At 36.8% G+C, this 26,493-nt stretch overlaps 1 protein-coding gene across 2 annotated transcripts; it reads left to right on the top strand.

Moving 5' to 3' along the window:
- The first annotated feature begins 3,033 nt into the window (after nucleotides 1-3,033).
- Nucleotides 3,034-26,327, top strand: zyx (zyxin). 2 transcript variants are annotated; one of them, XM_058747015.1, is made up of 10 exons: nucleotides 3,034-3,238; nucleotides 15,113-15,338; nucleotides 16,439-16,689; nucleotides 19,355-19,450; nucleotides 20,031-20,555; nucleotides 21,341-21,479; nucleotides 22,832-23,001; nucleotides 23,203-23,381; nucleotides 24,191-24,311; nucleotides 24,421-26,327. In XM_058747015.1, exons 2-10 carry the CDS (start codon nucleotides 15,119-15,121, stop codon nucleotides 24,532-24,534), a joined length of 1,815 nt encoding a protein of 604 aa, XP_058602998.1. In that variant the 5' UTR covers nucleotides 3,034-3,238; nucleotides 15,113-15,118; the 3' UTR covers nucleotides 24,535-26,327. The 2 variants fall into 2 exon arrangements, with proteins under 2 accessions (XP_058602998.1, XP_058602997.1); XM_058747014.1 differs by lacking the exon at nucleotides 3,034-3,238 and adding an exon at nucleotides 4,378-4,668.
- Nucleotides 26,328-26,493: the final 166 nt, after the last annotated feature.

Genomic DNA, 26,493 nt, shown 5'->3' with positions numbered 1-26,493 from the left:
TTGCAAGTAAAAATGATGAATTAACAATTTCAGGTGAAAAACAGTAAAAGGTACAAGCATGACAACTCATATAATAATAATTTTTATATAGGCCTATATTTTTTTTCATGTTTATTATCAGTAATGTACATTAAGGTGTTTTGTGTTCCATTTTCTTTTACTTAGCTTATTGCATTATTTTATGTTGTAATGCCCTTATGGCTTTTTCTATTCATGTGCATGACCAGCACACCATCCACATATGAGTATTGACCACGTTTTATGAACAGGTAACTTACCATGAATGTGGCATTTTATTTTACCACCTGTATTATTACGGTAGTTACAGTTTAAGCACATTTTAAACTAAAAAGCAGATTTTAAGTAGACAATACGTCACTTAATGGAATATATGGCTATAAGTTATAAAATATACAGATGCCAATTTGCCATCCATAATACCTGACACATTTCCACTTTAAATTTTACAGTGAATATCTGGCAGCCACAGTTGCCTTTTTACCGTAAATTTAACAGGGTATTTTTTCACTGACTGTACATTGAAAAAGTAATTGCATGCATGTAATTTGAGATGTATCTTTCATAATACAAAAATATAGGGCAAGTTTAATACTGATGATTAGGGGATTGGAAAACCCTAACTGTGAACAATAGCAACAGTGAAGCTTGCCATGGCATGCACAACTAGTGTACTTTTTTTTTTTTTTTGTAAATTGTGGATAAGCAAAGCACGTTTCCATTTACTTTGCATGAGTGGTGGGAATTGAAAGTGCGTGTGTTTGGTATGTACATGATTATGTGATTATGCACATTTCTATGAAAGAACACAAAAAGCATTGTTTTTCTGAATGCACAGTCTCTGTTCCTAAGAGAAAAGGCAGCTGAAGGAGGCGAAAGAGTAATTTGACTCTTCTGTTTCCAGGAAATTAGGCTGAGTATGTCACTGAATGTGCATGCTAAAGTTTTGCTGTGAAGTACATTACGAGTACACTATGACTCATGGCAAGGGAGGGGAGAGGGATTGTTCCATGCTAAGTCTTGGCTGAGCTCCAGGCTCCACTTTGATGCCAGAGGGTCTCCTTCTGTGCAAACTCACCTTCACACTGAGGGATCCGAGGGCTTGCAGAAAGCGTTCAGCAGGTTTATCTCTCCCAACCTCATAATCGACAGACATATACATACACATGTTGTCTTTGTTTTTTTAAAGTCTCAGTCTTTTCTAAAATGACTTAAACTGTTATTTTACAGTCGCACCTCTATAACCAAGCAACCAAACCGGATGTTGACTGGGATTTGGATTCGTGTTGAAGTATCAAAACAAGCACTGTTTAATGACCGCTTTTTCCATAGTAACAAAATCCTGTTGTTGTTTTGGAGTGCTGATTTTGAATGACGCTCCCCTGATAGTTCCTTCAGCGTCTATGCTAAAGGGAGCCTGCGATGGTGAGTCGTGCAGTCTGAACGAACAGCAGATATTTTCCAGACCACTGTGTGAAAAAAGAAAAAAACATAATGCACCTGAATCATTAATAGGCCTCAGGAGGATAAAGAGTGTTAGAGAGAAAGAGACTGAAAGAGAGAGAGAAAGAGGGAGGTTAAAATTAACAGATGCGCAGGATGGGTGGAACTACCTTCCTGCAGGATGGTCAAAGAACAGCCATATCCTTTACATGAGCATTATTCTCAAATCCACCTTGAACATACTAAGCAAATTCCCTGGTAAAATGATCTATACTGCTAATCACCAGATCTTATAGTGTTCTGGTCTGCATACCAATCTTTTAATTAGCTGATATTTAAACAGTCTGGCTGTATGCTTGTTCAGCATGCGCGCACTGTCTACTGAATGTAAACGACACGGATTACATTCAGAGAAAGCACGCGCATGCTGAACATAAATAACGCTGATTACGTTGATTACGTTCTGGGGTACTCTCCAAAATGGCAGAAGACGGTAACTCGGGGAGAAGAATTGCTGAATAAATGAACCGCTGATGTTACATGGACTATTTTACCGATGTCCTTGCTACGTTTCTGTGCGTTGATCGTGTTAGGATCCTTGCTGTCTATGGAGGGTCAGAGAGCTCTCAGATTCCATCAAAAATATCTTAATTTGTGTTCCGAAAATGAACGAAGGTCTTACGGAATGACAGAATTTTCATTTTTGGGTGAACTATCCCTTTAAGGCCACCTAATATAAAGTGCGATCGAATCACTCATTAAAATGGGCTTTTATTTCTTTAATGTTATATTATCTGCATGTACAGTTGTACTTTGTAAGTAAACCATGTACTTTTAGGATTTTAAGTGCACTGCAAGTGCACATTTAATACAATTAAGCGCACATGGCTTCAGACAGCTCTGAATATACAGTATAGTGCCCATATTGTACAGACTACTGTTTTGATGCTTTACGGTGCTTTTTGTACCTTTTGGAGCTAGGTCCCCATTCACTTTCATTGATTGGAATAGAGCAGCTCATACATTGTGCTAAACTTCTTTTTTTGTGTTGTATGGAAGAAAGTCAGTCATATGGGTTTGGACTGTCATTAGGTTATATAAATAATGATTGTATTAAACTATCCCTTTAATGCCTTTCGGGTGACCCTGTTTGCTTCGAATTAAACTGGAACCGGCTGTGGAAAATAGTGTGTGCTGCAAAATAGAGGTTGACCACAACTATTAAAACTAACTTGACTTTAGAAGTGTTGTTTTTGAGCGAGACTCCAGGTTTTGTGTCAGTTTGATCGTCTCACTGAGCACTGCGTGTTCTCGTCTCTTTCCTTCTGTGCCTTGCCAACCATTCCATGTGTCTGTATCTAATAAACCCCCAACCTCCTTTATCTTTCCCTCTTTCCCTCCCTCTCTTTGGCTCTCTTTCTCAATCACTTACTCACCCACTCTGCCCTTACAAGGAAAGGCAGGCAGGGTTGATGTCATAGAATGAAGAATGTTTAAAGAATCCAAAGGGGGCGAGACTGAGAGAGAGAGACAGAGAGAGAGGTGTTTGGTTTGTAATACGCATGACCTGTGCGAAAGACAAATGAGAGAGAACTTGTTTAGACGGAGGGATGGTGTCATTCCTTTAAGAGACATGCAGGGGGAGGGACCAATAGCTGTGCATCTGAAAGAAACAGGAGTAGAGACTACAGAAAAAAGTTATCTTCGAAATCACACACTTTTACAGGCCTACAGAGAGAGATAAAAGAAAAGAAGGCGAAGGAGACAGGCTTAACGGGTAAGTCCAAGATGTTTTCTGTACAAGCTGTACATTGTTTGACATTTTTATTTAATCACTGTCCGATGGCTTTTGGTAACAGCTGAGGTAACCAATGAACTGGATAAAAAAACTAATGAATAAAAAAAGCTAATTATATATGCAATTAAAATTAATTAAACTTTAATCAATAATATTATAAAAAGTAAAGTAATTTAGAAAGTTTAAGGAATTTTTTTGTCAGATATTTTATGGATTGAATCTCCAAAATTTCTAAATGCCACAAAACCTGGATCTACTTGTGCAAATAGTTTTTTAATATGTTTTATATGTGTATATATATGTAACCAATGAAGAGTTCAGATGCAAAAGCCTCTAAGCGCTGTTTGAAATTTTGTTCTAAAATGAGCATTTTTGTCAGGCTCCTATGTTTATGTTCAGTTATTTCACTTTAATGGCATTGAAAAGAACCTATTAAGTGCAATTAAAGTGAAATAACTGAACCTACACATAGGAGCCTGAGAAAATGCTTTTGCATCTGAACTCTTCATATATATATATATATATATATATATATATATATATATATATATATATATATATATATATATATATATATATATATGTGTGTGTGTAACCAATGAACCACATTATTTTTATACAGCTGGTCCTAAGGTAATTGTTTTGTGAATGTAGAAATGCACATTCCAAGTCTGACAACCAAAAAGTGTCCATAAATGTTCTGTAAATATATTTAAAAAATATTTAGAATTTAAAATGCAGATGCAGTCTCTTTGATATTGTTTTTTTTATTATTATAGCCTACATTATATCTAGTTTTGTTTGTTTATTTATTTATTTGTTTTTAAACAAACTTTTTGTGAAATACTTTGCCTGTAAAATGTATTTTTGATATTTTATTTCTATTAGTCTATATTTTATGACTATTATAAATGAGAAGATACATGTAATATTTTCCCCAAAATTAATTTGTCACATCTGACCATTTAAGGTTGTTCACCAACTCTGTATTAAAGAAGGCAAAAAAACGTGATTAAAACGCCTAAAACTTTAAAATCTGAAGAAAAAAATGTGCAGATCTCTTAACAGCACTTTGGTTATCATTGGCCACCGATTTTGTCCCACCTCCAGCGGTCAGGAGAATGCGGAAGCGTGAACCGGAAGTGTGTCAAGAGTCGGTACATTAGGAAAAAGTTCATGTGGGTAGATCAGATTCGCTGATGATCGTCCCCACGAGATCTTCTTAGAAAATTAACAGAATAATGCCTAACGTCAACACCGCGCCATAAAGCGATACAAATATAGAAAAGACACGCATAAAGGGGGGTATTTATCCATAAAACTGTAAGGATTGAAAATAGACGCGGTGTCTGCATTAGAGAACCTGACTGTTTTTTGCATAACTGCACCTTTCCAGAGGAAAACGAGCTGTAAGTGCCTTTGTTTCACTTTTTCTATAATGTGTAGCCTAACGTATAATGACACCGGTTCGTCACAGATTACTGCAATCTGTATTTGCATCAAAACCACAAACCTTGTATGCATTCACAGTGGTTTGTAGCTTTACATAGTTGCTGTGAAATATAATTGTATGACATGATACATGTTGTTTGTGTGGTTTTTGACTCGAAACGTATTTTAACTCTGAAAATGTTTTCTTGTCGCTTTGTAAACTATTCTGTGATCACTGAAAAATGTTTTGTATGATATAAACATGAATGTAAAGTGAGGGGTGTGGCGCATGCGTATATATATGTTAACTAAATGCAATCTTATTCATAAATGCGTCCACCTAAAGATTCGTGGCTGGAGTTAGTCAAGTGGGTCTATCTCCATAATTTGTGTTATATTCAATGGGAGCTTTATCTCTCTTGTTCCTGGGTTTCCAGTCAGATATCCATATAAGGTGAAAGCAGCTTGTTTTAGCTCGTACTAGCGTCTGATAAACGAACAACTAACGTTACACAAAGTTTTCCGCGTTTGAAGATCGAGGCCGCAATGACATGTTACCTTAATTCAGTATTTTAGGCAAGAATGGTGTAATGAATGAACCCAGGATTTGTCTGGGTGGACTCCCTAAAGATGACAATGGGGTTTACTGGCCTTTGGGCGACGCCAGTGTGATTTAGGATTTTCCAGTTCAATAAGAATATGTGCTGAATGCGGCCGTCGGACTGGAATGAAAGATATATCAGCGCAGATTATAATAACATGGTGCCTCCATTTTTAGGTACACATTTGCTCCATAAAATATCAATATTTAGTGCAACACTTTGTTTGTAATAATAAGTAGTGCAGCCACACTCGTGCTAATAATTTCATTGGAAAACAGATGGATTGAATTCTGATTGGATAAGCAGCTGCCAATACAGGCTCACTATGACAAAGTTAGATAATAGTTCACCCCCCAAAAAATGAAAATTTGATAAATTTACTCACCCTTAGGTCAAGATGTGGATGAGTTTGTTCCTTTATTTGTACATATTTGGAGAAATGTAGCATTACATCACTTGCTCACCAATGGATCCTCTGTAGTGAATGGGTGCCGTCAGAACGAGAGTCCGAACAGCTGATAAAACATCACAAAAATCAACACAACTCAGGTTGATCAATTTCACCTTGCAACAAATTGACAATTAACGCTGTTTTTAACTTTAAACCGTTGCTTCCAGTTAAGATACAAGTCCTCTATCCATCATTTTTAAAAAACATGATCTCGTCTGAATCAGGAGAGAAATACAGGTGCTGGTCATATAATTAGAATATCATCAAAAAGTTGATTTATTTCACTAATTCCATTCAAAAAGTGAAACTTGTATATTATATTCATTCATTACACACAGACTGATATATTTCAAATGTTTATTTCTTTTAATTTTTGATGATTAGAGCTTACAGCTAATGAAAGTCAAAAATCAGTATCTCAAAATATTAGAATATTTACATTTGAGTTTGAATAAATGACCATCCCTACAGTATAAATTCTGGGTATCTCTTGTTCTTTGAAACCACAATAATGGGGAAGGCTGCTGACTTGGCAACGATCCAGAAGACGAACATTGACACCCTCCACAAAGAGGGTAAGTCACAGAAGGTCATTACTGAAAGGTGTGGCTGTTTACAGAGTGCTGTATCAAAGCATATTAAATGCAAAGTTGACTGGAAGGAATACTTTGGGTAGGAAAAGGTGCACAAGCAACAGGGATGACTGCAAGCTTGAGAATACAGTCAAGCAAAGCCGATTCAAACACTTGTGAGAGCTTCACAAGGAAAGAACTGAAGCTGGAGTCAGTGCATCAAGAGTCACCACGCTCAGACGTCTTCAGGAAAAGGGCTACCAAGCCACTTCTGAACCAGAGACAACGTCAGAAGCATCTTAACTGGGCTGTGGAGAAAAAGAACTGGACTGTTGCTCAGTGGTCCAAAGTCCTCTTTTCAGATGAAAGTAAATTTTACATTTCATTTGGAAATCAAGGTCCCAGAGTCTGAAGGAAGAGTGGAGGCACAGAATCCATGTTGCTTGAAGTCCAGTGTGAAGTTTCCACAGTCAGTGATGATTTGGGCTGCCATGTCATCTGCTGGTGTTGGTCCACTGTGTTTTCTGAAGTCCACAGTCAACGCAGCCATCTTCCAGGAAATTTTAGAGCACTTCATGCTTCCTTCTGTTGACAAGCTTTATGGAGATGCTGATTTCATTTTCCAGCAGGACTTGGCACCTGCCCACACTGCCAAAGGTACCAAAAGCTGGTTCAATGACCATAGTGTTACTGTGCTTGATTGGCCAGCAAACTCGCCTGACCTGAACCCCATAGAGAATCTATGGGGTGTCAAGAGGAAGATGAGAGACACCAGACCCAACAATGCAGAAGAGCTGAAGGCCACTATCAGAGCAACCTGGGCTCTCATAACACCTGAGCAGTGCCACAGACTGATCGACTCCATGCCACGCCGCATTGCTGCAGTAATTCAGGCAAAAGGAGCCCCAACTAAGTATTGAGTGCTGTACATGCTCATACTTTTCATTTTCATACTTTTCAGTTGGCCAAGCTTTTTAAAAATCCTTTCTTTGTATTGGTCTTAAGTAATATTCTAATATTTTGAGATACTGATTTTTGACTTTCATGAGCTGTAAGCTCTAATTTGAAACATTTGAAATATATCGGTCTGTGTGTAATGAATGAATATAATATACAAGTTTCACTTTTTGAATGGAATTAGTGAAATAAATCAACTTTTTGATGATATTCTAATTATATGACCAGCACCTGTATGCATAGCTCAAGCACTGTTTTCAAGTGAAAACAGTTCTTAAGTATGTCTGTGGATTTGGATGAAGCACAGCTAACATATCAATTTTAAAACAAGCAGCTTTCTGTTGGTCAACGTGGTGAATCCGCATAACCAACTTGGGCCCGTTGCGAATTCTGCGTGGGGATATCTTTCGCCCTTACACACAATTTCTAATCATGTTAATTCTTATAAAAATTACTGGATTTTGCCCTTTTTTTTTACTGAACAATGTTAAATGTGACAGGACCTTGAGTATTAACTATTACATCATGTAAAAAATTTTAGCATATTGGTTATGTTGAAGTTTTGTTTTTTTTTTTTGAGTACCAAGAAAGTTATTTCTTGTGGCTTTTTTAACAACACTGAATAAAGTATTTTCATGTCAAGAATACATTTTATGTCCCACAGAAAACAAGCATGGTATTCTACTGACACACTTTGGTGTAATGACCCACTTAATGACCCCATTATACACACACACCCCCACCCCCACCATGACGTCATTATGCGAGCCAAGCATAACCCAGACAGATCGTGGGTGTGCCTTACACACTTCACCACAGTCACCCATAACAATAGAATCCCGCTGCTTCTAGAGTTGTCACTGTACCAAATTCCAACCGAGTGACTTTGTACATGTTTAAACTGGATTTAGGAAAGGAAATTAGTCTAATGTTAGTCATTGTAGACGAGCATTGTCATAGGAGTGATTGTTCATGTTAAGTATGTCATAGCTGACATTATCTTTCGAAAGAATGTAAGTTGTGTTGTCATACAGTGAGGTAAGTTAACAGCTCACTGTTTGTCATCTCTCTGTATAAAGTGTAAAGAGCTCTTCAAAAACTATAACTTATCAGGATCAGCACACTATTCAAACGCACAACAGTCTTAATATAGCTGTGAACTCTTATCTACATACCGTGTTAGTTGCAGCTACTCTGCGACTTGATTGAGAAGAGATGAAATCATCTGGAGAGGAAGCCAGAAAACTGCAATGCAGAAAAGTACTGTCAGTTCCCAGCCAGAGAGGAACCATGACACATTTGTTTTGGTCTACGGTTGATGTGTTAGACTTCTTATTTACATTTATGCATTTAGCTGACAGTTTTATCCAAATCGTCTCATGAAGAGCTTTCTGGCCAGCGGCATTCACAGTAGAACATTACTCACTGCAATTTCAACATGTCTCGTTATTTATTTCTTATGTCTCCAGTGTGGTGAACAGAATGTTGAAGAATTTGCATGTCTCATGCACTGATCCTCTAGTTCCCAAGTTTCCCTCTGAGGGTAACGTTTACAGGCCACAGTATTCATCAAGGCTGCATAAGGAGGCCTCATGGAGCCAGATCAGCTACGTCGTCTCTTTTCCCCAAAAAAGAGCCAGACTCCCTATATCACATAGTCATTCTGATCAAGTGATGAAATGCAGACACATGCGTAAGGCCACTGGAATCTTTATATTGCAGCTGTTTCTCTTTCCGTAGCGCGCACACACACACACACACTGTGAGAAGGTGCTAGTTCGATCAAATCCTAATCCTTTACTGGAACTCCATAGTGGGTAATGAAAGTCACAGAGTGTTTTCCCTGGGTGGTGTTTTGACTGGTTTGAACTGCATTGCGTTAAAGTTAGACTGTTGTTTTGCATGTGATGGATCTCACTAATCTCACTAATGTATTGTCTTCACATTATCAGAGAGTCTAGCAGTGTAGCCAAACCATTACTGTACCCATAGGGACCAAACACATCAGCCAAAACTGGCAGCTGGTGACCTCGACAAGCAGAGAACATCCTGCATTGTTCTTAGTTCGAGCTAAGGCTAAGGTGATATACTGAATATTCACAATGCAGGCAAGATAAAATAAGGCAATATCATAAATATTGGAATGTGCTTTTAATTTGATCATTAAGTTTCTTTAAAAACATCATTAAGGCCTGTTCAGACCAAAAACTGTAACTATATAGATAACTATAATGATAACTTTATTAGCATCCACACCAATGCATTTCATGAAATTGTTTATTATAAGCAAGTGCTGCAGTTATGTAAGTGCTCAAGCTTTTTAAAGTCGGATGGATTCTGATTGGCTGTCAAACTTTTTTTTTTTTATCATTTCTCTGGTGGAAAAAATAGTTCTGAAAGTGTCGTTAATATTATAGCTCTGGTGTGGACTTTACAGTTCTCGTCATTTTTATAAAATAGTTTATCTTTATGGGTATTGTCCTTTCTTGATGTTTTAATATCGTCTCTAATTTAAACTTCAGTAGCAAATGTTAATGAATGTGTGTTGTCCCTGATAAATACAAAAATACAATTAATAATTTTAACATTATTAAAAATGTTTTTAAAAAGTAATATGCAGTTATTTATTATTTTCTGTAATTCGTTTTGAGTCAAAACTAAACTTTTTACTAAGTTCTGAAAATTCTGTCGTTAATTACTCACCCTCATGTTGTTCCAAACCTGTAAGACCTTCGTTCATCTTCAGAACACAAATTAAAATATTTTTGAAAGCTATTGGAATATCATTAAAAAAAATCCTAATTTGTGTTCTGAAGATGAATGAAGGTCTTACAGGTTTGGAACAACATGAGGGTGAGTAATTAACGACAGAATTTTAATTTCTAATTTCTAATAACTATCCCGTTAATAGCATTTTTACATAATTTTATAATTATTAAAAATGTATAGAAATATTAATATTGTATGTTGACGTTGTATTTTTATATGGAATGAAAATTAAATTAAATACTATTCTTTGTTAATTTAATGAACAACAGTGTGGAAAATAATTTTTACTGTATATTGCAGTAAAAATGTTTTGTTTCGACCGTCCCTAATTTGAACTAAAGAAAACCGCTGGCCAGAATTAATCATTCTCCTAACTCATGTTGGTTGTCAAGGAACGATGGATAGGTTGTTGTAGCAGCGCCAAAACTAACAGGAGATGTGGCCAACTTGTGGGTCTCCTGTTCTCTATGGTGCGCTTAGCTTTAGGGAACTCAGAATTAAGGATGTGGTCATTCTTTCCATTTTGCGGCAGAGGACACTCTCAAGAGTAAGTCGTTGCTGTTTGTTTTGAGCACCGCTGTCATGTGTGCTCTGCTGAGGATCGCTTACTGGAAACGGCTCACTGGAACATATTTTTCAAGTTCATTGTAAGTACCCGCAAGCTTGTATTGATCTGGAGATGGAGGCCATGATGAGAATAAATAATATTTTGGGCCTTGGGGTTTATGGCTTGTTTTCTGTCCTGTGTGAATATTTCATCAGAGCATGCACCTCTGCATTATTAAACTCCACATCTGAACCAGAGGAGAAAGGTGAAGAATTTGCACTTTACATGTGACTGACTCTCACTGCACACTCAGACCTGAGGACTAAAAATAGTCTTAAACTTCTCTTTTTTGGCCTTAAACTGTGCTTCCACTTATGGTTATGCAGAATCCATTAAGAGCTTCTCAGATTTGGAGATGGTTTGGTGGACCACATCAAAGCATCTTTAACTGTTACAAGAGTGTCTTAAATCAGTCAAGAAGGTAGGGCAGAAGGGATCTTTACCTCAGACATTTTGGGAATATTTGTGTGAACTGGAGCTCTTCTTCTCAGGCCAGAGCATGAAATCAGCTGGAGTTTGTGGTTGTGGTTTTGTGTGGGACTAAATTGCTTAATGATTCATAATTACTCCCCTTGATAAAAATAATTTGCCAGTGTAGATTTGTATGGCTGTCAGTGGACTGAACTGCTTTGCAATATTTACACATGTGACCAGTTGAGTTGGACATGCCCCAAACAAGTCAAGGTGAGGAGGAACTTGCAGTTAATTGGCGTTTGTTTGGCACAACGTGGAGTGTGAAGAGTTTATGGTTGCTATAGTGCAGCATGGCTCAGTAATGTACCGTTCAGTTGATGTATGATCACAGTTGTGTATCAGCTAATTTACAGTGGCTTTGAATCCGAATTTACAGTCCAAACAATGTCTATACAATTCATCGAAATCAAACCAAAATCAAAATATATGGTAATATTGCAATAAATGCTGCTCCACAAACTCAGTCTCTGCATATGATCTGAGTTTAGGACCTTCACTTGTAATGAGAAGCACCTATCAACAAAAGAGAAGATTTCAGGTCTGCCTGCAGTTTTCTGTCAAAATAAAATTTGTGGTTTAACATTTCAGTATAAAGAAAGTAAGACAGCCATGGATGTTAGTATTTTAATTTTACAGTTATGTTAAATTGATTATTATTTTTCTTAAGTTTTTTTTTTTTTTTTTTTTTACAATAGAAATATTTCTTTATGGTTTTAAATAGTGCTGTCAAATTGATTAATCACGATTAATCGCATCCAAAATCAAAGTTTGTTTACGTAAAATGTTTGTACAGTTTCTATTTATAAATACACACACATACATATATTTAAAAAATATTTACATATGTATGCGTGTATACACTCTTAAAAATAAAGGTGCTTCACAATACCATAGAAGAACCTTTTTGTCTAAATGGTTCCATAAAGAACCTGTAAGATCTGAAGAGCATTTCTGTTTCACAAAAGGTTCTTTGTGGTGAAAGAAGGTTCTTCAGATTATAAAAAGCCAAGAAAGAGATGGTTCTTTAAAGAACCTTTGACTGAATGGTTCTTTATGTAACCAAAAATGGTTCTTCTATGGCATTGCTGTGAAGAATCTTTTGAAGCAACTTTATTTTTAAGAGTGTGTGTGTGTATGTATATGTATATATATGTTAAATATAAGAATATATTTTTTTAAAGGGGTCATATGACATTGCTTAAAAGAACATTACACCAAGTTTGGTGTAATGCAATGTGGTTACGTGGTTCAACATTCAAAAAACACATTTTCCACTTACTGTACATTATTGTAGTTCCCCTCTGCCTTTCTGAAAAGCATCTTTTTTTTTTTTTTACAAAGCTCATCGTTTTGAAATGTAGTTCCAAACTCGTAAAAGCTTTGTTCGTCTTCGGAACACAAATTAAGATATTTTGGATGAAAGCCGGGAGGCTTGTGACTGTCCCATTGACTGCCAAGTAATAACCACTGTCAAGGCCCAGAAAAGTATGACAGACATAGTCAAAATAGTCCATCTGCCATCAGTGGCTCAATCTGAATGTTGAAGCGACGAGAATACTTTTTGTATGCAAAGAAAACAAAAATAACGACTTTATTTAACAATTCATCTCCTCTGCGTCACCGCAGCGCCATTTTGGAAAATATCCACTGAACGCAAACTGCATACACGGATACGCTGTTTTCATTCCAAGCAAAACGTAAATAAACGTAGAAAACGTATCCGTGTGGTGCGGCTGACGCAGAACAGTAGTAGTAGTAATATTTTTGTTGTTAATAACAATTTTATGCCTATTAGATTTTTCATTTATTCAAAGCAATAAATATATTATTTATAATTGAATTATATTTACATAATTTTAGAAACAATGTCTTTAAGACATAATGCTTAATATTTTTCTGTTTATACAGCGTATTGACTCATGTATACTGTATGAGGATCATCACAGGATCATCGATCCTTGGCATTAAAAATTTGAAAACTAGTTCTCCTAATTTTTACCGAACATTTTCAAACTGGATGAGTTCATTAAAATTTTTGACTCCATTATTCTTGCACATGTACTACAGGGCACATTTCAGATGAGAAGGTGTCAGTTCTTTTTGAGATGCTGAACTGAAACGATGAGAATGAGAGTAGACTGCCATGCAGTGCATGTTTCTTTCCTACCTGATCTAGAATAACATGAATTGGCAGGTCATAACATGGCAATCAGGATAAAATAACAAAAATGTGGCTCCAGTTAGTAAAACTAGAAACAAAAGATGTTCTTTAGTCATGAAATCCTTGTACACATCATCTGCCTCAGAAGGCAACAGTGGGTTGAAGTAGAGAGATAATTGACTAGGACAGGACAGGCTGCAAGTGATGTCTTTAAAGTGTTTGCCATCATCAGTAATTCATACTTTCAAAGCATGAGTCTTTGATATGGTTCACTGGCTGTATTACGAGAACTATAGAGGGAAAAAAGTAATGACGTAGTCATAGGGTCAAATGAGACTTGGCTCAGTGGCAGCAGCTGGGGGAGGAAACGGGGTATGAGGTAATGCCGTCGTTTTTAATGGCAAACATGCTTGAGGTAAATATTTGCACATAGCTCATGCCATGAGAGCACTTCTGCGGTATATCACATCCACATGTCTCAAGCACTTTAACTGTTTCTAGTTGAAGCTCAGTTGACTGTACCCAGAGGCCTCATAATGGGAAAGTCATGGTATGACTTCAGCCCCGATAACCTCGGTTTGGAGAGCTTGCTTGTGTGCACACACAATCAAAACAGAAATTATATCCACCAACAAGAGGACATTGTACTGTGTTTTTGACCATCTGTGTTCTGCGGTGTCCTGTACATCATTTTAAAGGGTGCTATCATGACTGGTTGTGTGTAACACCTACTACTCTGCACATCCTTCTGATGCATCCTAATAGTACGAATAAGTGGACAAGGTTTATTTTAACAAGGCCCATTTCATTTCAGTCTGAGCATGAACAGATTTTGCAGAGAGGCTGTTGTTGAAGTATGGGCGGTTAAGACTGAATTGCTCATTTAACATATAAAGAGGGCATTTCTTAAAGACGCAGGAGCAAGCAGGATTACACGGCTTGGATAAATGGTGAAAACACTGATAAAGACTAAACCACTCATATTTTAATAAGATTAGGCCTATAAATGGACAACAGAGGACACAAAATAATTTTAAAAAGGGGTTGTGTGAACCCTTTAAGAAATGAATTGTTGAAAGCAGAATTCTGAGAGTGAGACTTTTCTCTCTGGATATGAAACCAAGTTAAACAAAGTGCGGATATGAAACAAGTCAACATAAATATAGACAACATAAAAGTACCTGAGATTCACGAAATAAGAAGTGAAATGCTTGGCATCTAACTCATAAAAATCATTTTCCCAGAATTTTGGTACAGGATTTCCTTGTTAAACCTCACCCAAGTTATGCAAAGTGTTTGAGTACACAAAGTTTTCAGACGTGTTTCCTTCTTGTTGGACTTTGAGCTCTTTGTAACTTGTTCACGTTAGTTTAAGTTTAAAAAGGAACTTTAGTTATGACGAATCGGGGAACAGCATTGTTTACCATAGTGTATTTACTTCCCTGCAATTACTGTGAAGTCAGATGCTCACCACATCTTCAGGATCATTTCATGAATATATATACCAACCATTCTTTTATGAGAGGAATTTCCCACTCATGTTCAGTGTTTCAAAGGAACATGTTCAAATTTAACCCAGATGGCTGACTAACCTACATACAGGTGGGCGGCTCTCTTGAGAACCAGTTCCTCAGGAGCAAAACCGCTTGAGGCACCAAAGCTACAGACCACTTACGAAAAGATTTTCCATATGCTGTAAAGCCAAACTATGCAACCAAGATCCATCCTGGTGGGGGTTTTTTGCATTGCAAAATTTTGGATATTAACTGTGCCAAAAAAGTCATCTGAAATGAAACACTTCATCGACTACATATTGTTGTCATTTTCAGATCGAGATGGCTGACTCTAGCACTGGCAAGCCTATTGTGGTCACTTCCTCCGTCTCCCTCAAAATGACCGCTCCTTCTTTCTACAACCAACCCAAAAAGTTTGCGTCTGTCGCTCCGCCACGCCCCAAAGCACAGATGGCCCCATCACAGCCCTCGTCATTTATAAGCACTGGTGTTATTGGACGAGTTGGAGAGATGCCCCCACCCCCTTCAACTCTTTGTGAGGGTAAGGCAATAAAAAGTGTAATTTAAAGATCTAAAAAAGTCTTTTAAAAATCTCATACGTGCCAAATATTTTATAAATGTGCTCTTTGCATAAATGTTTTATGTGAATTTGGGAAAGTTTTGTAACATTTTCAAAAACATGTTTTAACAACCTTAAAATGTCATGTAGTGTAACTATCAAATAAAATATTTTTTTTCTTACGCCTTAAGTACATGTGAGTGTACACGATCATTAATTAAAAAAAAAAAAAAAGTAAATATATTTTTTAGGTTTTTTTTTCCACCAATATTTTGTATTAATTAATAAATATTTAAAGTTTTCAGGGAGTTGCACCATATGTAATTCTACTAACTGAACTAGCCTTGCCTTCTTATGAAAAGGTTAAATTATCATATATTCTAAGAAAATGATTGATCTTGAGTATCTGCAGTTATATCTCTCTGATATTTTTCATGCATGATTGTTGCACCACATGACATTGGTTTAAAATATTAATAGGCTTTGATGCAATCATGTTAAAATGTTTTCATTTAATTAAAAATTAAATGTACCTAAAGAAATAATAATAAAAGATTACACTTAAATTTAATGTATTTTTTTCCTTCATTATGGTATCAATAATAGGTTGTTTATCCTTTATTATACACTGAATGTGAGGTGCTTTTAAGAAAGCTAACCCTACTTGTTTTTCAGACTTAAGCTTTGTTTATCTTTGCAGTTACTGCAACAGATTGCACAATTGTAGTAATTACAACATGTGCTCTTGGCAACAGAGTGCATTTTCAGACATGACTGTTAAAATATTCACTTTTGAGCCAAGTGTTTAAAGCGTATAAACAACCAGCTATGACTTGAAGGATTTTTCTGTCTCGTGTCTGGTATGTTCATTCTGTATTGTCTCTCAAATACCAGCACTAATCATCTAAATTGTTGTTTTTCATATGTGAGAGAAGCAACAATGTACGCTAATGTACATGCAGTATGTAGATAAGCTATGCTATCATGCTCTGTGTAGAGTTGAATGAACAATGCAGAAAGGGATTGTTTTGTTATTGTGAACTGGTGCGAGTGTAATGAAATTCACTGCCTCCGTTCATTAGACTTCCCGCCCCCTCCTCCTCCTCCACTGGATGATGCAGAGCTTCCAGCCCCTCCTCCAGAATGCCAAATCACACCCCCTGCATCTGATGTCCCTCCTCCTGCATTCCCAGCCCCGCCCCCTGTTGCAGAAGACCTGAACCTCCCTGCACCTCCTGAGGAATTATCCTCTGCACCTTCTGCCTCCTTCCCCCCACCCCCACCACCACCACCTCCTCCTCTCCCTGAGACCGGTGCTGGTGTCAGCTCTCAGGTAGGTTTCCAAATACTTGATATCATTTCAACTTGATTTTAATCTTTACAAGTCTTTTCTTGCCCTTACGTCATTTTCAGCCTTTATGAATTTCTTACTTTTCTTTTATGATTAAAATGCTTTTGCACTATACTGACTACAAGTTTTTCCCTTTTAATACCTAGATAACTCCATTCTGACTAGTGATGCACCAAAGTGATTTTCTGAAATAATGATTATTTAAGTTAATCTAATTTATTTTTTAATCAACATTCAAATAAAACTGAGTTGTATACAAACATTTAAATTGCATATTAGTCAATTTTATAGTAACCTTTTGGCATAATGACTTTTACTCCATTTCATTGTTGAAATATAAACATTTAAATGGTGGCTGTAGTAAAAAACTTTTTCTTCCATCACAGATTTATTCAAACATACCATAAATAATAATGACATCATTAACAGGTTAAATAAAAATGTAATTAATATATAACGTAGTACAATATTTGACTAAATCCTCCTCTTTTTCTAGCTAACGCGTTATTGACCTTGAATGGTTTTTATGAAATATAATGTTATGTGACACATTGTTTACACTGATTGAGCTATTACGTAAGACATGGTACATTTCAATAAGTTGTAATGTTTCTTTCAACATACCTTTTGATGTTAATTTGTTAATTTGGTGCTATAACTTGTAGAAAAGATGTTGCAATTTCATTTGAACTGAGGCAGCTTCATCTGTCACGCCACAATAAAGAGCACCAAAATTAATAAATTTGTTGTTTGCATTTTGTCAATAAACCGGCAAAATTTGAAAGCTGAGACTGTTTCATATCAAAAGTAACAAAGCACAAGGCAGAGAAATCAATATTGTGAACCCAGCTCCTACCTGCTGTAGCCAAAGGACGCCCATTGGAGAAGCACTAATTAAAGGTCATGTTTTAGCCAAAGATTCTGGCCACCCAAAACCATTTTGTTTACCAAAATTTTGGTGCATCACTAATTCTCACTCATTATGGCCTGACATGGCATTCAAACTAGTGCGTTTTACAGTCTTATGTAATTCTAATGACTCTCTTTGTGTAAATGAAGACGAAAGGAAGGTTGAATTGAGCAGTTTGCTGCAGTAAACTGCAATCCTGTGAGATGCAGTTATACATGGTGCCTGCTGACATGTCCATATAAGCCCTGGCTCTATTTATGGACGTGTTATTGTGGTGAGTGTGATGTAATTGGGCTACATCATCACTCTCGCAGGGCCTTGTTCAATCAAACAGACCTGCTGTTGCTAGACTCGCTACTAAAAGAGCAGTAGAACTGTAGTGTGAATCCACTGCATAAATATTTTTGCGTAACATTTTCTTTCCGTAAGATTTTACAGATGCACAAAGCTTGCTGACTGGTTGCTTAAATGACTGGTTAATTTACAGTTTACCCAGAAGTGAAAATTTGCAGAAAATATGCTCACCCTCAGGCCATCCAAGATGTAGATGTTTGTTTCTTCATCAGAACAGATTTTTACAGATTCAACATTACATTACTTGCTCACCAGTGGATCCTCTGCAGCGAATGGGTGCCGGCAGAATGAGAGTTCAAAAAACTGAATAAAACATCACAATAATCCATAAGTAATCCACACGACTTCAGTTGATCAGTTAATGGCTTGTGAAGTAAAAAGCTGCATGCTTATTAGGGAAAAAGGCGATGTTTTCATTTTAAGCTATTAATATAATTCATAACAAAGCTTACTTCAATGAAGAAGTCCATCCCATGGTGTCCTCTCACATCAAAATCTACCAACATACTTGTTTAGAACAGTTTTAGACTGTTTTAGCTTGTTAAACGGTGCTTGTGCATATTTCTCTGCTAATTCAGACAAAACAACTTTTACACTGGAGAAAGCAATATTATGGATAGGGGATGGTTTGAAGTTGATATCTCGATTCATTTATTACGAATACACAGGTTTTCACTTCACAAGATGATAATATATGCAGTAATTGATTAAATTGATGCAATAAGCAATACAAGTTGCTATGAATGACCAAAGATGTCAATCTAACTAGTCGGTTGCTGTTCAAGAAGCTGATCCCGAACGTTTTCTATATTTTAAGGCTTGTGATGGCTCTTTCATTTCCACTGTCAAGCAGTACAGTTATTTGTCACAAAAAGTGCATATTTCTTCTTTGAACATTGTGTGGTGATTGTACAGTGCTGTGGTTTTCTCAGAGCAAGACTGTAATTTGTTTGTCTTTCTCAGCTCTTCCAAATTTCTAAGAGCGTCATCCCTCTCATTTTGGATTCACACGCATATTCTGCCCTTTTATTTTCACATAATTTGATCAAATGACTTTGACTTTAGGCATTAATTATAATCTAGGAACACTTCTCAAAAGGCATCCTTTATTTATATCTGTTCTTCACAATTTTTGTTTTTTTAGCTCTGACCTTGTCATTTTGTTTCACATATTCCTGTTTTATTGCTTTGTACTATATCCCACCCTTTTATTGCCTCATATTTTATATACTCTTGTTCTCTTTTTGACACAGCGTCTGGTTTCATGGCTGATTCACCCTTTCTTGTCATTCTCCTCTCCTAAACCACGACCTCTCCTACACCCCACACTCATCTTGTCTCTCAAATGCTCTCCTACATTGTCTCTGGTTTTGTTCTCCATAGAGGGCGTTTGAGAAACAGACCAGTTTTGACAGGCAATTGGGCTCTTTGACCGATATGTTATCAGAAATGGAGACGAGCGGACCTTTCAATCCAAAGGTAACTGCAAAGCCTTTGACTTCTGATGTTGGAACTTGACCTTCAGGGCTCAGCTATTTTTCTTTAACCTTATTGGAATAGTTTACCCAAAAATTACAATTCTGTATAATTTACTTATACCCTCATTTCACTTACTTTTCTTTAGTAGAACATAAAAAGATATTTAGTAGAATGTTCATGCTACTCTTTCACATACAATGAAAGCATACAGTGATATTACAAAACTACACAGTAAAAGTAGACCAAATAACTCATTAATTTTTGGTAGGGGTCAACAGATATGGAGTTTTTGATGGCTGATATCAATATTTTAGAGAGCAAAGTGGCCGATGACCAATATAAAGCCAAAGTATATACAATAAATTTAAATATTGCAGTATTAAGAAATTAAACTGACTTAACTGAAACAAAATGCTTAGTTTTTTCCATGACCATGACTGGATAATGGAGGAACAATTATTTTTCACAACCTTAATCTTGCAACATTCTGGCGCCACACTTTAGAGATTTTGTAAGACTTTGAAGTTCCTTATTCCCCATCAGATGTGTGATGCATGTCTATTTGTGTTTGTTTGCTCAGTTGCCTAGCCAGTTTTCATCAGCACCAGCACCAAAGCCTGCAGCACCACCACCGACCGCTCCTAAGCCTGCCCTTTCCTTTCTGCCCCCTCCTGAGCTGCAGGATCGTCCTCCCCCGGCCCCTTGGGCTGAGGAGCTACGTGCCCGAACACGACCGGCCAATCAGTACGCAACATCTTCCCCCGCAGCTGCACAGTCATTTCCTAAAGGCCCAGCTGTGGCTCCAAAGACCAACTTCCCTCCCAGTCAGCTGAATTCAAATTTTGGATCCAAAACAGTTAGTCCTGCACCTACTGGAGGAGCAAGAGGGTTTAACCACGCCGTTAAAACCCCCGCCCAAAGCTCTTTCCCACCACCTCCACCTGCCGCCCCTCCTGCCCCTGTTCCTCCACCAGTGAATATTCCCGCCCCTGCACCTACATTCAATCACTCAGAAAAATCTCCCATTGGCAGTCAGCAAAGCTTTGCTCGGCCTTCACCCATCTCGTCATTCAACAGACCAGCAGGAAACACTGTTCCACCAAAGGTGGGTGTGCTTCAGATTGTTATGTGATGCAGTTATATAAATAAAGATAAGATAAGGTAATGAAGCCAAAAGAACTGTGGAAAATAAAGATATTTCCTGAAGAAGGTACCAGTATTCTCAAGGTGGTAAACGACTAGATTTATGGCTTTGGTTAGGTTAAGTTTTAGGCTTTAGTTTGGTGAATGAAATGCTGTGTTTTTGGTGTCATGACAATCACTGCACATGATTGGGAATTAGAATTGATACAGAACTGACTTTGCAGTGTAAATGATTAAATAGAAGCATAAAATAAAAGACAATAAATTTAATATGCAAAGAATTTATTGGTTAGATTTTGAATTGTGAATATTCTTTTTTTCAGCATAGGTGCATTTAAATGATCGAAAGTGCAAGATTCCTATTTCTAATTCATTTTATTTTTTTCGTCATCATAGAATCGTAAAAATGAATCCATCGATAATAATAAGAAATGCTTCTTGAGTACAAAATCAGCATGTTTGAATGATTTCTGAAGGATCATGTGACACTGAAGACTGAAGTGATGATGATGATAAATTCAGCTTTGCCATCAGAGGAATAAATTATATTTTAAAATATATTCAAATAGAACTTATTTTAAATTGTAATGATGTTTTACAATATTACTGTGTTTTTAATCAAGAAAAAGCAGAATTTTTTTAAGATACTTAAAATATATAAGATGTAAAGTTCACAAATATAAAACTAAAATTATCGATTAAAAACACGGTTTGAATGGACATGTTTCTGATGCTGTTGTATTTCAGGTGTCTGGTTCAGGTTCAGGTTCAGGTCCTGGTGGAGCTCCTCTCACTATGAGGGAAGTAGAAGAGCTGGAGAAAATGACTAAGGACTTTATCAAAGACATGGACAAACATCCTCCTGTGATCACCTCTCCAGCTACAGGTACACAAACACTATCAGCTCTCCTCCTACACACAAACTCAGCTCCACCTTGTGTACACACCCACACCCTTGAGATTTCATTTATCTTTTATTCATTTTAATTTCAGTCATTTCCTGGTTTGATTTAAATTTAAGCCTCATTCATAGACATCCGTATGGCTCTTATTTAACGCACAGCAGACAAGCTGTGATAAACACTGACTGTGCGATGGTGCCAGACGTCTCTTGCTCTTTATCAGTCTATGTAGGTGTTCAGCTTGATATAGCTTCTCTATCTCAGTTTATTACTCTATCATCGGTGTCTAAACAGCACAGAGCTTCACCTCTCCTGTGTCTGGATCTCTCTGAATGTGTTGTAATGATCTCACCCTGTCTTTGTCAGTATTTGTTTTACTTAGTAGCTTAGATGTGTGTGCAGGTGAAAGCTAAAGATACTTTTTATCAGATCAGTTTTGGATTTGATCAGCCTACTTTCACATACAGCTGAAATAAGCAGTTTGATTGGTGTTTTTATGTTCAGTGTTTGTGGGTTTATTTTTAAGCCTGGTATATTCTTGTTTAAAGATTGATTTAGTTATAGATTGACCCTTTGCTAAGCCCCGCCCCCTTGGTTGTGGTTGTAGGCAAACATCACAAAATGTCCTGTAGAAATTAGAAATGGAAATTTGTGTTAAAGAGCTACTTCATCCAAAAATGGCAATTCAAGAGTATTTTTCACCTTCATTTGTTTTCAACCCTATATGACCGTGTTTTACTGTATGTGGAACACGAAACATATTCTGCAAATATCTTTTTTTGTTTGTTTTTTTCAGTCTGGTCCAATGTTGTTTTGAGTCACTGGTTTTCAATGTATGGACAACACATACATTTTTTAGTGGGATTTGCTTGTTGTGATTCTCTGATTGGTGGAGATTTTGTTTTTGCAAAATCGTAGATAATGACGTTTTTCACTGCTGTTAAGCACGACTATTTAAAAACTAAGTTGAAATGATGCAGACTGAGGGCTTTATCAAAAGCAAACGCCGTTGATTAACACTCTCATAGCTCACAGTTGGTCTGTTTATAAGTTGTTAAAAATCAGTTCCTCTGTGGACTTCTGTAAAGCAACTTTTGCTCTTTATATGGTGAATGGCAACAGTGCTAAGGTAGGATTGGTCAAGAATGTTTTTAAGGTGGGTCCTTGGGTCAATTAGTGAGGCCAAGCTGTTAAGACACAACAGTGACCTCTCCAGTCAGCTAGTTGTCACTCCAGAGACTAATCTCTGTGCTTACTGCTCCACAATTAATCTTTCTTTACCTCATAAATCACTCGTTATCCCCAATCTCTAATATGAACATATTTTTCCTTTCAGAGGTGTGTGGTAAATGTGGAGAGGCTCTGTCTAGATCTCAGCCAGCAGTAAGAGCAATGGATAAACTCTTCCACTCCCATTGTTTCTGCTGCATTACCTGCCAGCGCCCCCTACAGGGCATGCAGTTCTACGACCGTGATGGAGCGCCTCAGTGTGAGGACTGCTACATGGTGAGACATGTGAAATGACACATTTGTGGTTTACATTTTTTGGAATCAGAAAAGCAAAGTTATGCACTGTTATCCACATGACATACTTCGTTAATGTGGGAACTCGTTTTTGTTTTCTGACATTGTTCACCCATTTTGTTCATTAAAAAGCCCAAAGCGTAGCATTGTTTTTCTTACCGTTTGTTTCCTGTGTGTTTCTAGAATTCTCTGTCTGTGTGTTCCCGCTGTGGGGAGCGGATCACAGATCGTGTCCTGAAAGCAGTGGGCCAGTGTTTCCATGCCCACTGTTTCCTCTGCTCTACCTGCGGCTGCACCCTGGAGGGCGCTCCATTCATCACCGATGACAATAACAACCCCTACTGTGTCAAAGATTACCATCGGTGAGCCATCACCAAATCACAGACCAGTCACAGCTCTCAGTTATACACTAGAGCAATTGAACTAATTATCAGTCATCAAAGTTATGAACAAATCAGTGAGATTTTATATGGGTTTTTCTTCAACTATTGGGCCACACAAGTTTCAAAATTAGTTTATTTAATTTGTAGTTAATTTAGTTATGGAAATGGCTTTTTATGTTTTTGGAATGTCCATGTCTTAGTTAGATTTTGATGTATTCTAAATACACACAATTAAATTGGTATTTTCATATTTTTGTGTAATTGACTTACACCTTGATTAGAAGTGATGCACAAAATTGTTCAGTTCACAAATTACACCTTTTTTCTTCACACATCATGTCTCATTTATTTTATATTTTCAGACATGCTTTGATAAATGGACATTACTGTTGAGGTCACTTTATTAGGGGCAGAGTTGTTTATTGTGATGGGTAGTTATTACATAATTTTTGTGTAATTGGATTACAGCTCAGATGGGAAATGATGCATAAAAATTTGTTCACAAGTGATATTACATTTTGTCTTCATGCATCACATCTCATATTTTATCTCAGACGTGCTTCCTAAAAGTTTTTTTTTTTTTTTTTTTTTAGATTTTATTGGTGCGAAGCTGTTTAGTGTGGTGAAAATTATGCAATTTGGGCATTTTTGTAATTTTGTATAAAAAGTTTAGAAATCATTTTCATTTTCCCTTTATACCATGATGTTTTCTAATGTAATTTTTATGATGGATTATCATATTTTAAGACTGAAATTTTATCTCAGTCTCTCCTTGTTCTCTCCCTCAGCCGTTTCTCTCCTCTTTGCGTAAGCTGCAATGAGCCGATTGTTCCCGATGCTGGAAGTGAAGAGACAGTCAGAGTTGTTGCCTTAGAGAAGAACTTTCACCTGAAGTGCTACCGCTGTGAGGTGCGAAGACACTTCCGTTTGTTATCTTTACCTATTTGTTCCAGCCACAAATGAGAAGAATCATGTTTAAAAATTTCAAATAAAAAATGTTGACTCCCTTTCATTGCAGGATTGTGCTCGTCCCCTTTCCATAGAGGCAGATGCTGATGGCTGCTATCCATTGGATGGCAGAATTCTGTGCATGAAGTGCCATACCCAACGTGCCAAGCAGGCCAAACATTGATTGGTGGAACTTGCCGCAAACTTAAACCAAATTTAAAACATAATTGGCTCAGCGTTGAAAATGTATTTGCCGTATGTGTTTGTGAGGGTTGTACTTCTCTCTTCCGTTTCACATTCTCATTTTCCTCATGTTTGCTCAATGACAGTTTTGCCTTTTCTCGACAAAGCTCTGCTGCTTTTTCTGAATGGCCTTATTCAGAGCTCAGTTAATAGCTTGCCCTCTTTGCCCTGGCTTTTTTCTGATAGGGCTTGATGTGTGCGAGCACAATGTTAGTGCCTCCATGTTGAGTGTTACATGCGACAGTTTTTACCCCTAGATTGATATGTAAAGTGTTAGAGAAGTGATTCTTAGGCTTGAATTTTTACTGTAGTGGCTGACTCGGTGCAGAGGTAATGTACTGCACTGCCATCTCAGTTCAGCAAGCTGTACGACTCCCAGCATGCCTTTTAAAAAAAACTCAGAACATCCATAAATTGTACCACAGCTTCTGAGGCGAGATGTAACATCTGTACATCCACAGCCATCCACGCACTTTCAATAAGGCTTTCCGAAACATACCTTGTAGTTGATGAGAAGGGCTCTGTGTGAAATGTAGTCACGACAAATGTAAAATAAGCAAAAACAAAGGCAGGGAAAGGCAAAAGAACAACACAGTTTATGTATTTGTCATGCATGCTTCGTTTATAGTACCGTTTACCTGTAAATGAACAAATATTTTAAAAAGCACATTTGTTTTGTCCTAAAATGTATCAAATGAAATATGTGATGGTACAGTAAAGTTAGTTTGCATTGATTATCATATAGTATTGCCAGAGGTATTTAGCGATTGTACAACTGTAGGTCGATTTGACGATTAAAAAGTATTTCCAAAGAAAAGCACATCAGTCACTGAGCCTGTTGTTGCAGTTAATAAGTCTATAACGTTGTAGCTAAAGCTTTTTAAAAACATCTGGATTATACTGTAGATCGTATTATCTACACAAGCTTCAGAATATACTTAACTAGAGCCTTTTGGTTATATAACAAAATTCATTCAACATCACAAAACTGTACAGCTCATTTTGTCATTTTCGTTTAAAAACAACAGTGTTACTGTAGACAAACTAACATGTTTCTGAACAAATTGAAATATTTTATTTTTAACAGTCAGCATTCCCTGTGATTTACGGCACAGAATTCCAGGTTTCCAATATTTGGCATTTTAGTTCATTCGTTTGGTTTTGTTTCGTGTTTTGTTGTGTTTCTCATAGCAACTACTGTCTCACTAACACCACTTATTTTGGCTTTAAGGTAGCACTGATATTATTTTGAGAATTCATCTGTATTTACATACAATGTGTGTTTCCCTTCCTGGCATTGTCTCTTGACTAACCAAGAAATTCTTGTATTTAATGTAATCGAATAAAACGATGGCTGCCATCATAAAAAAAAAAAAAAAGTTCCTTGACCAAATCCAACACATTATGCATGATTTGTTGTTATTGTTATTACAGTGTTTTTATACATCATGTTGCACGGTTGCCTCATTTTCATGCTGGTATCACAATACTGCTGAATTTAGTAAGCCGTTATTGACCATTTGGACACTTATGGTTTAGCCTCCATGTATTTACCATTTATCAGTACTTTGTCTCTTTTTTTGTAAACTGAACATCTAAATTCCTCTCTTAATATGTGAATGTGTGTATGTTTACGGTCGAAAGTATGCCAACGTGTTATTTTTGCTATCATTGTTTTCCTTCCACATTTGTACTGTATTCTGAACTAATAAAAGTATCAAATTTACAAACTGAGCACTTTTTGATCTGTCGCTGAACCTAGAAGATGTGTTTTAGTTTCATTTTCTTCTTAAAGTAATGCGTATTTTTGAATGTCTGCATATTTTTGTTTTTGTCATGTGACTGCTTTCAAACATGTTCGTCCCACGCAATGTGTGACGTGCTCTTTTGTGGTTTTGCT

The sequence above is a fragment of the Onychostoma macrolepis genome, chromosome 16 (assembly GCF_012432095.1).
Source record: "Onychostoma macrolepis isolate SWU-2019 chromosome 16, ASM1243209v1, whole genome shotgun sequence".
Taxonomy (NCBI): Eukaryota; Metazoa; Chordata; class Actinopteri; order Cypriniformes; family Cyprinidae; genus Onychostoma; species Onychostoma macrolepis.
Note: the sequence above shows the minus strand (reverse complement) of the source record. Positions and strands in the feature narration are given on the sequence as shown.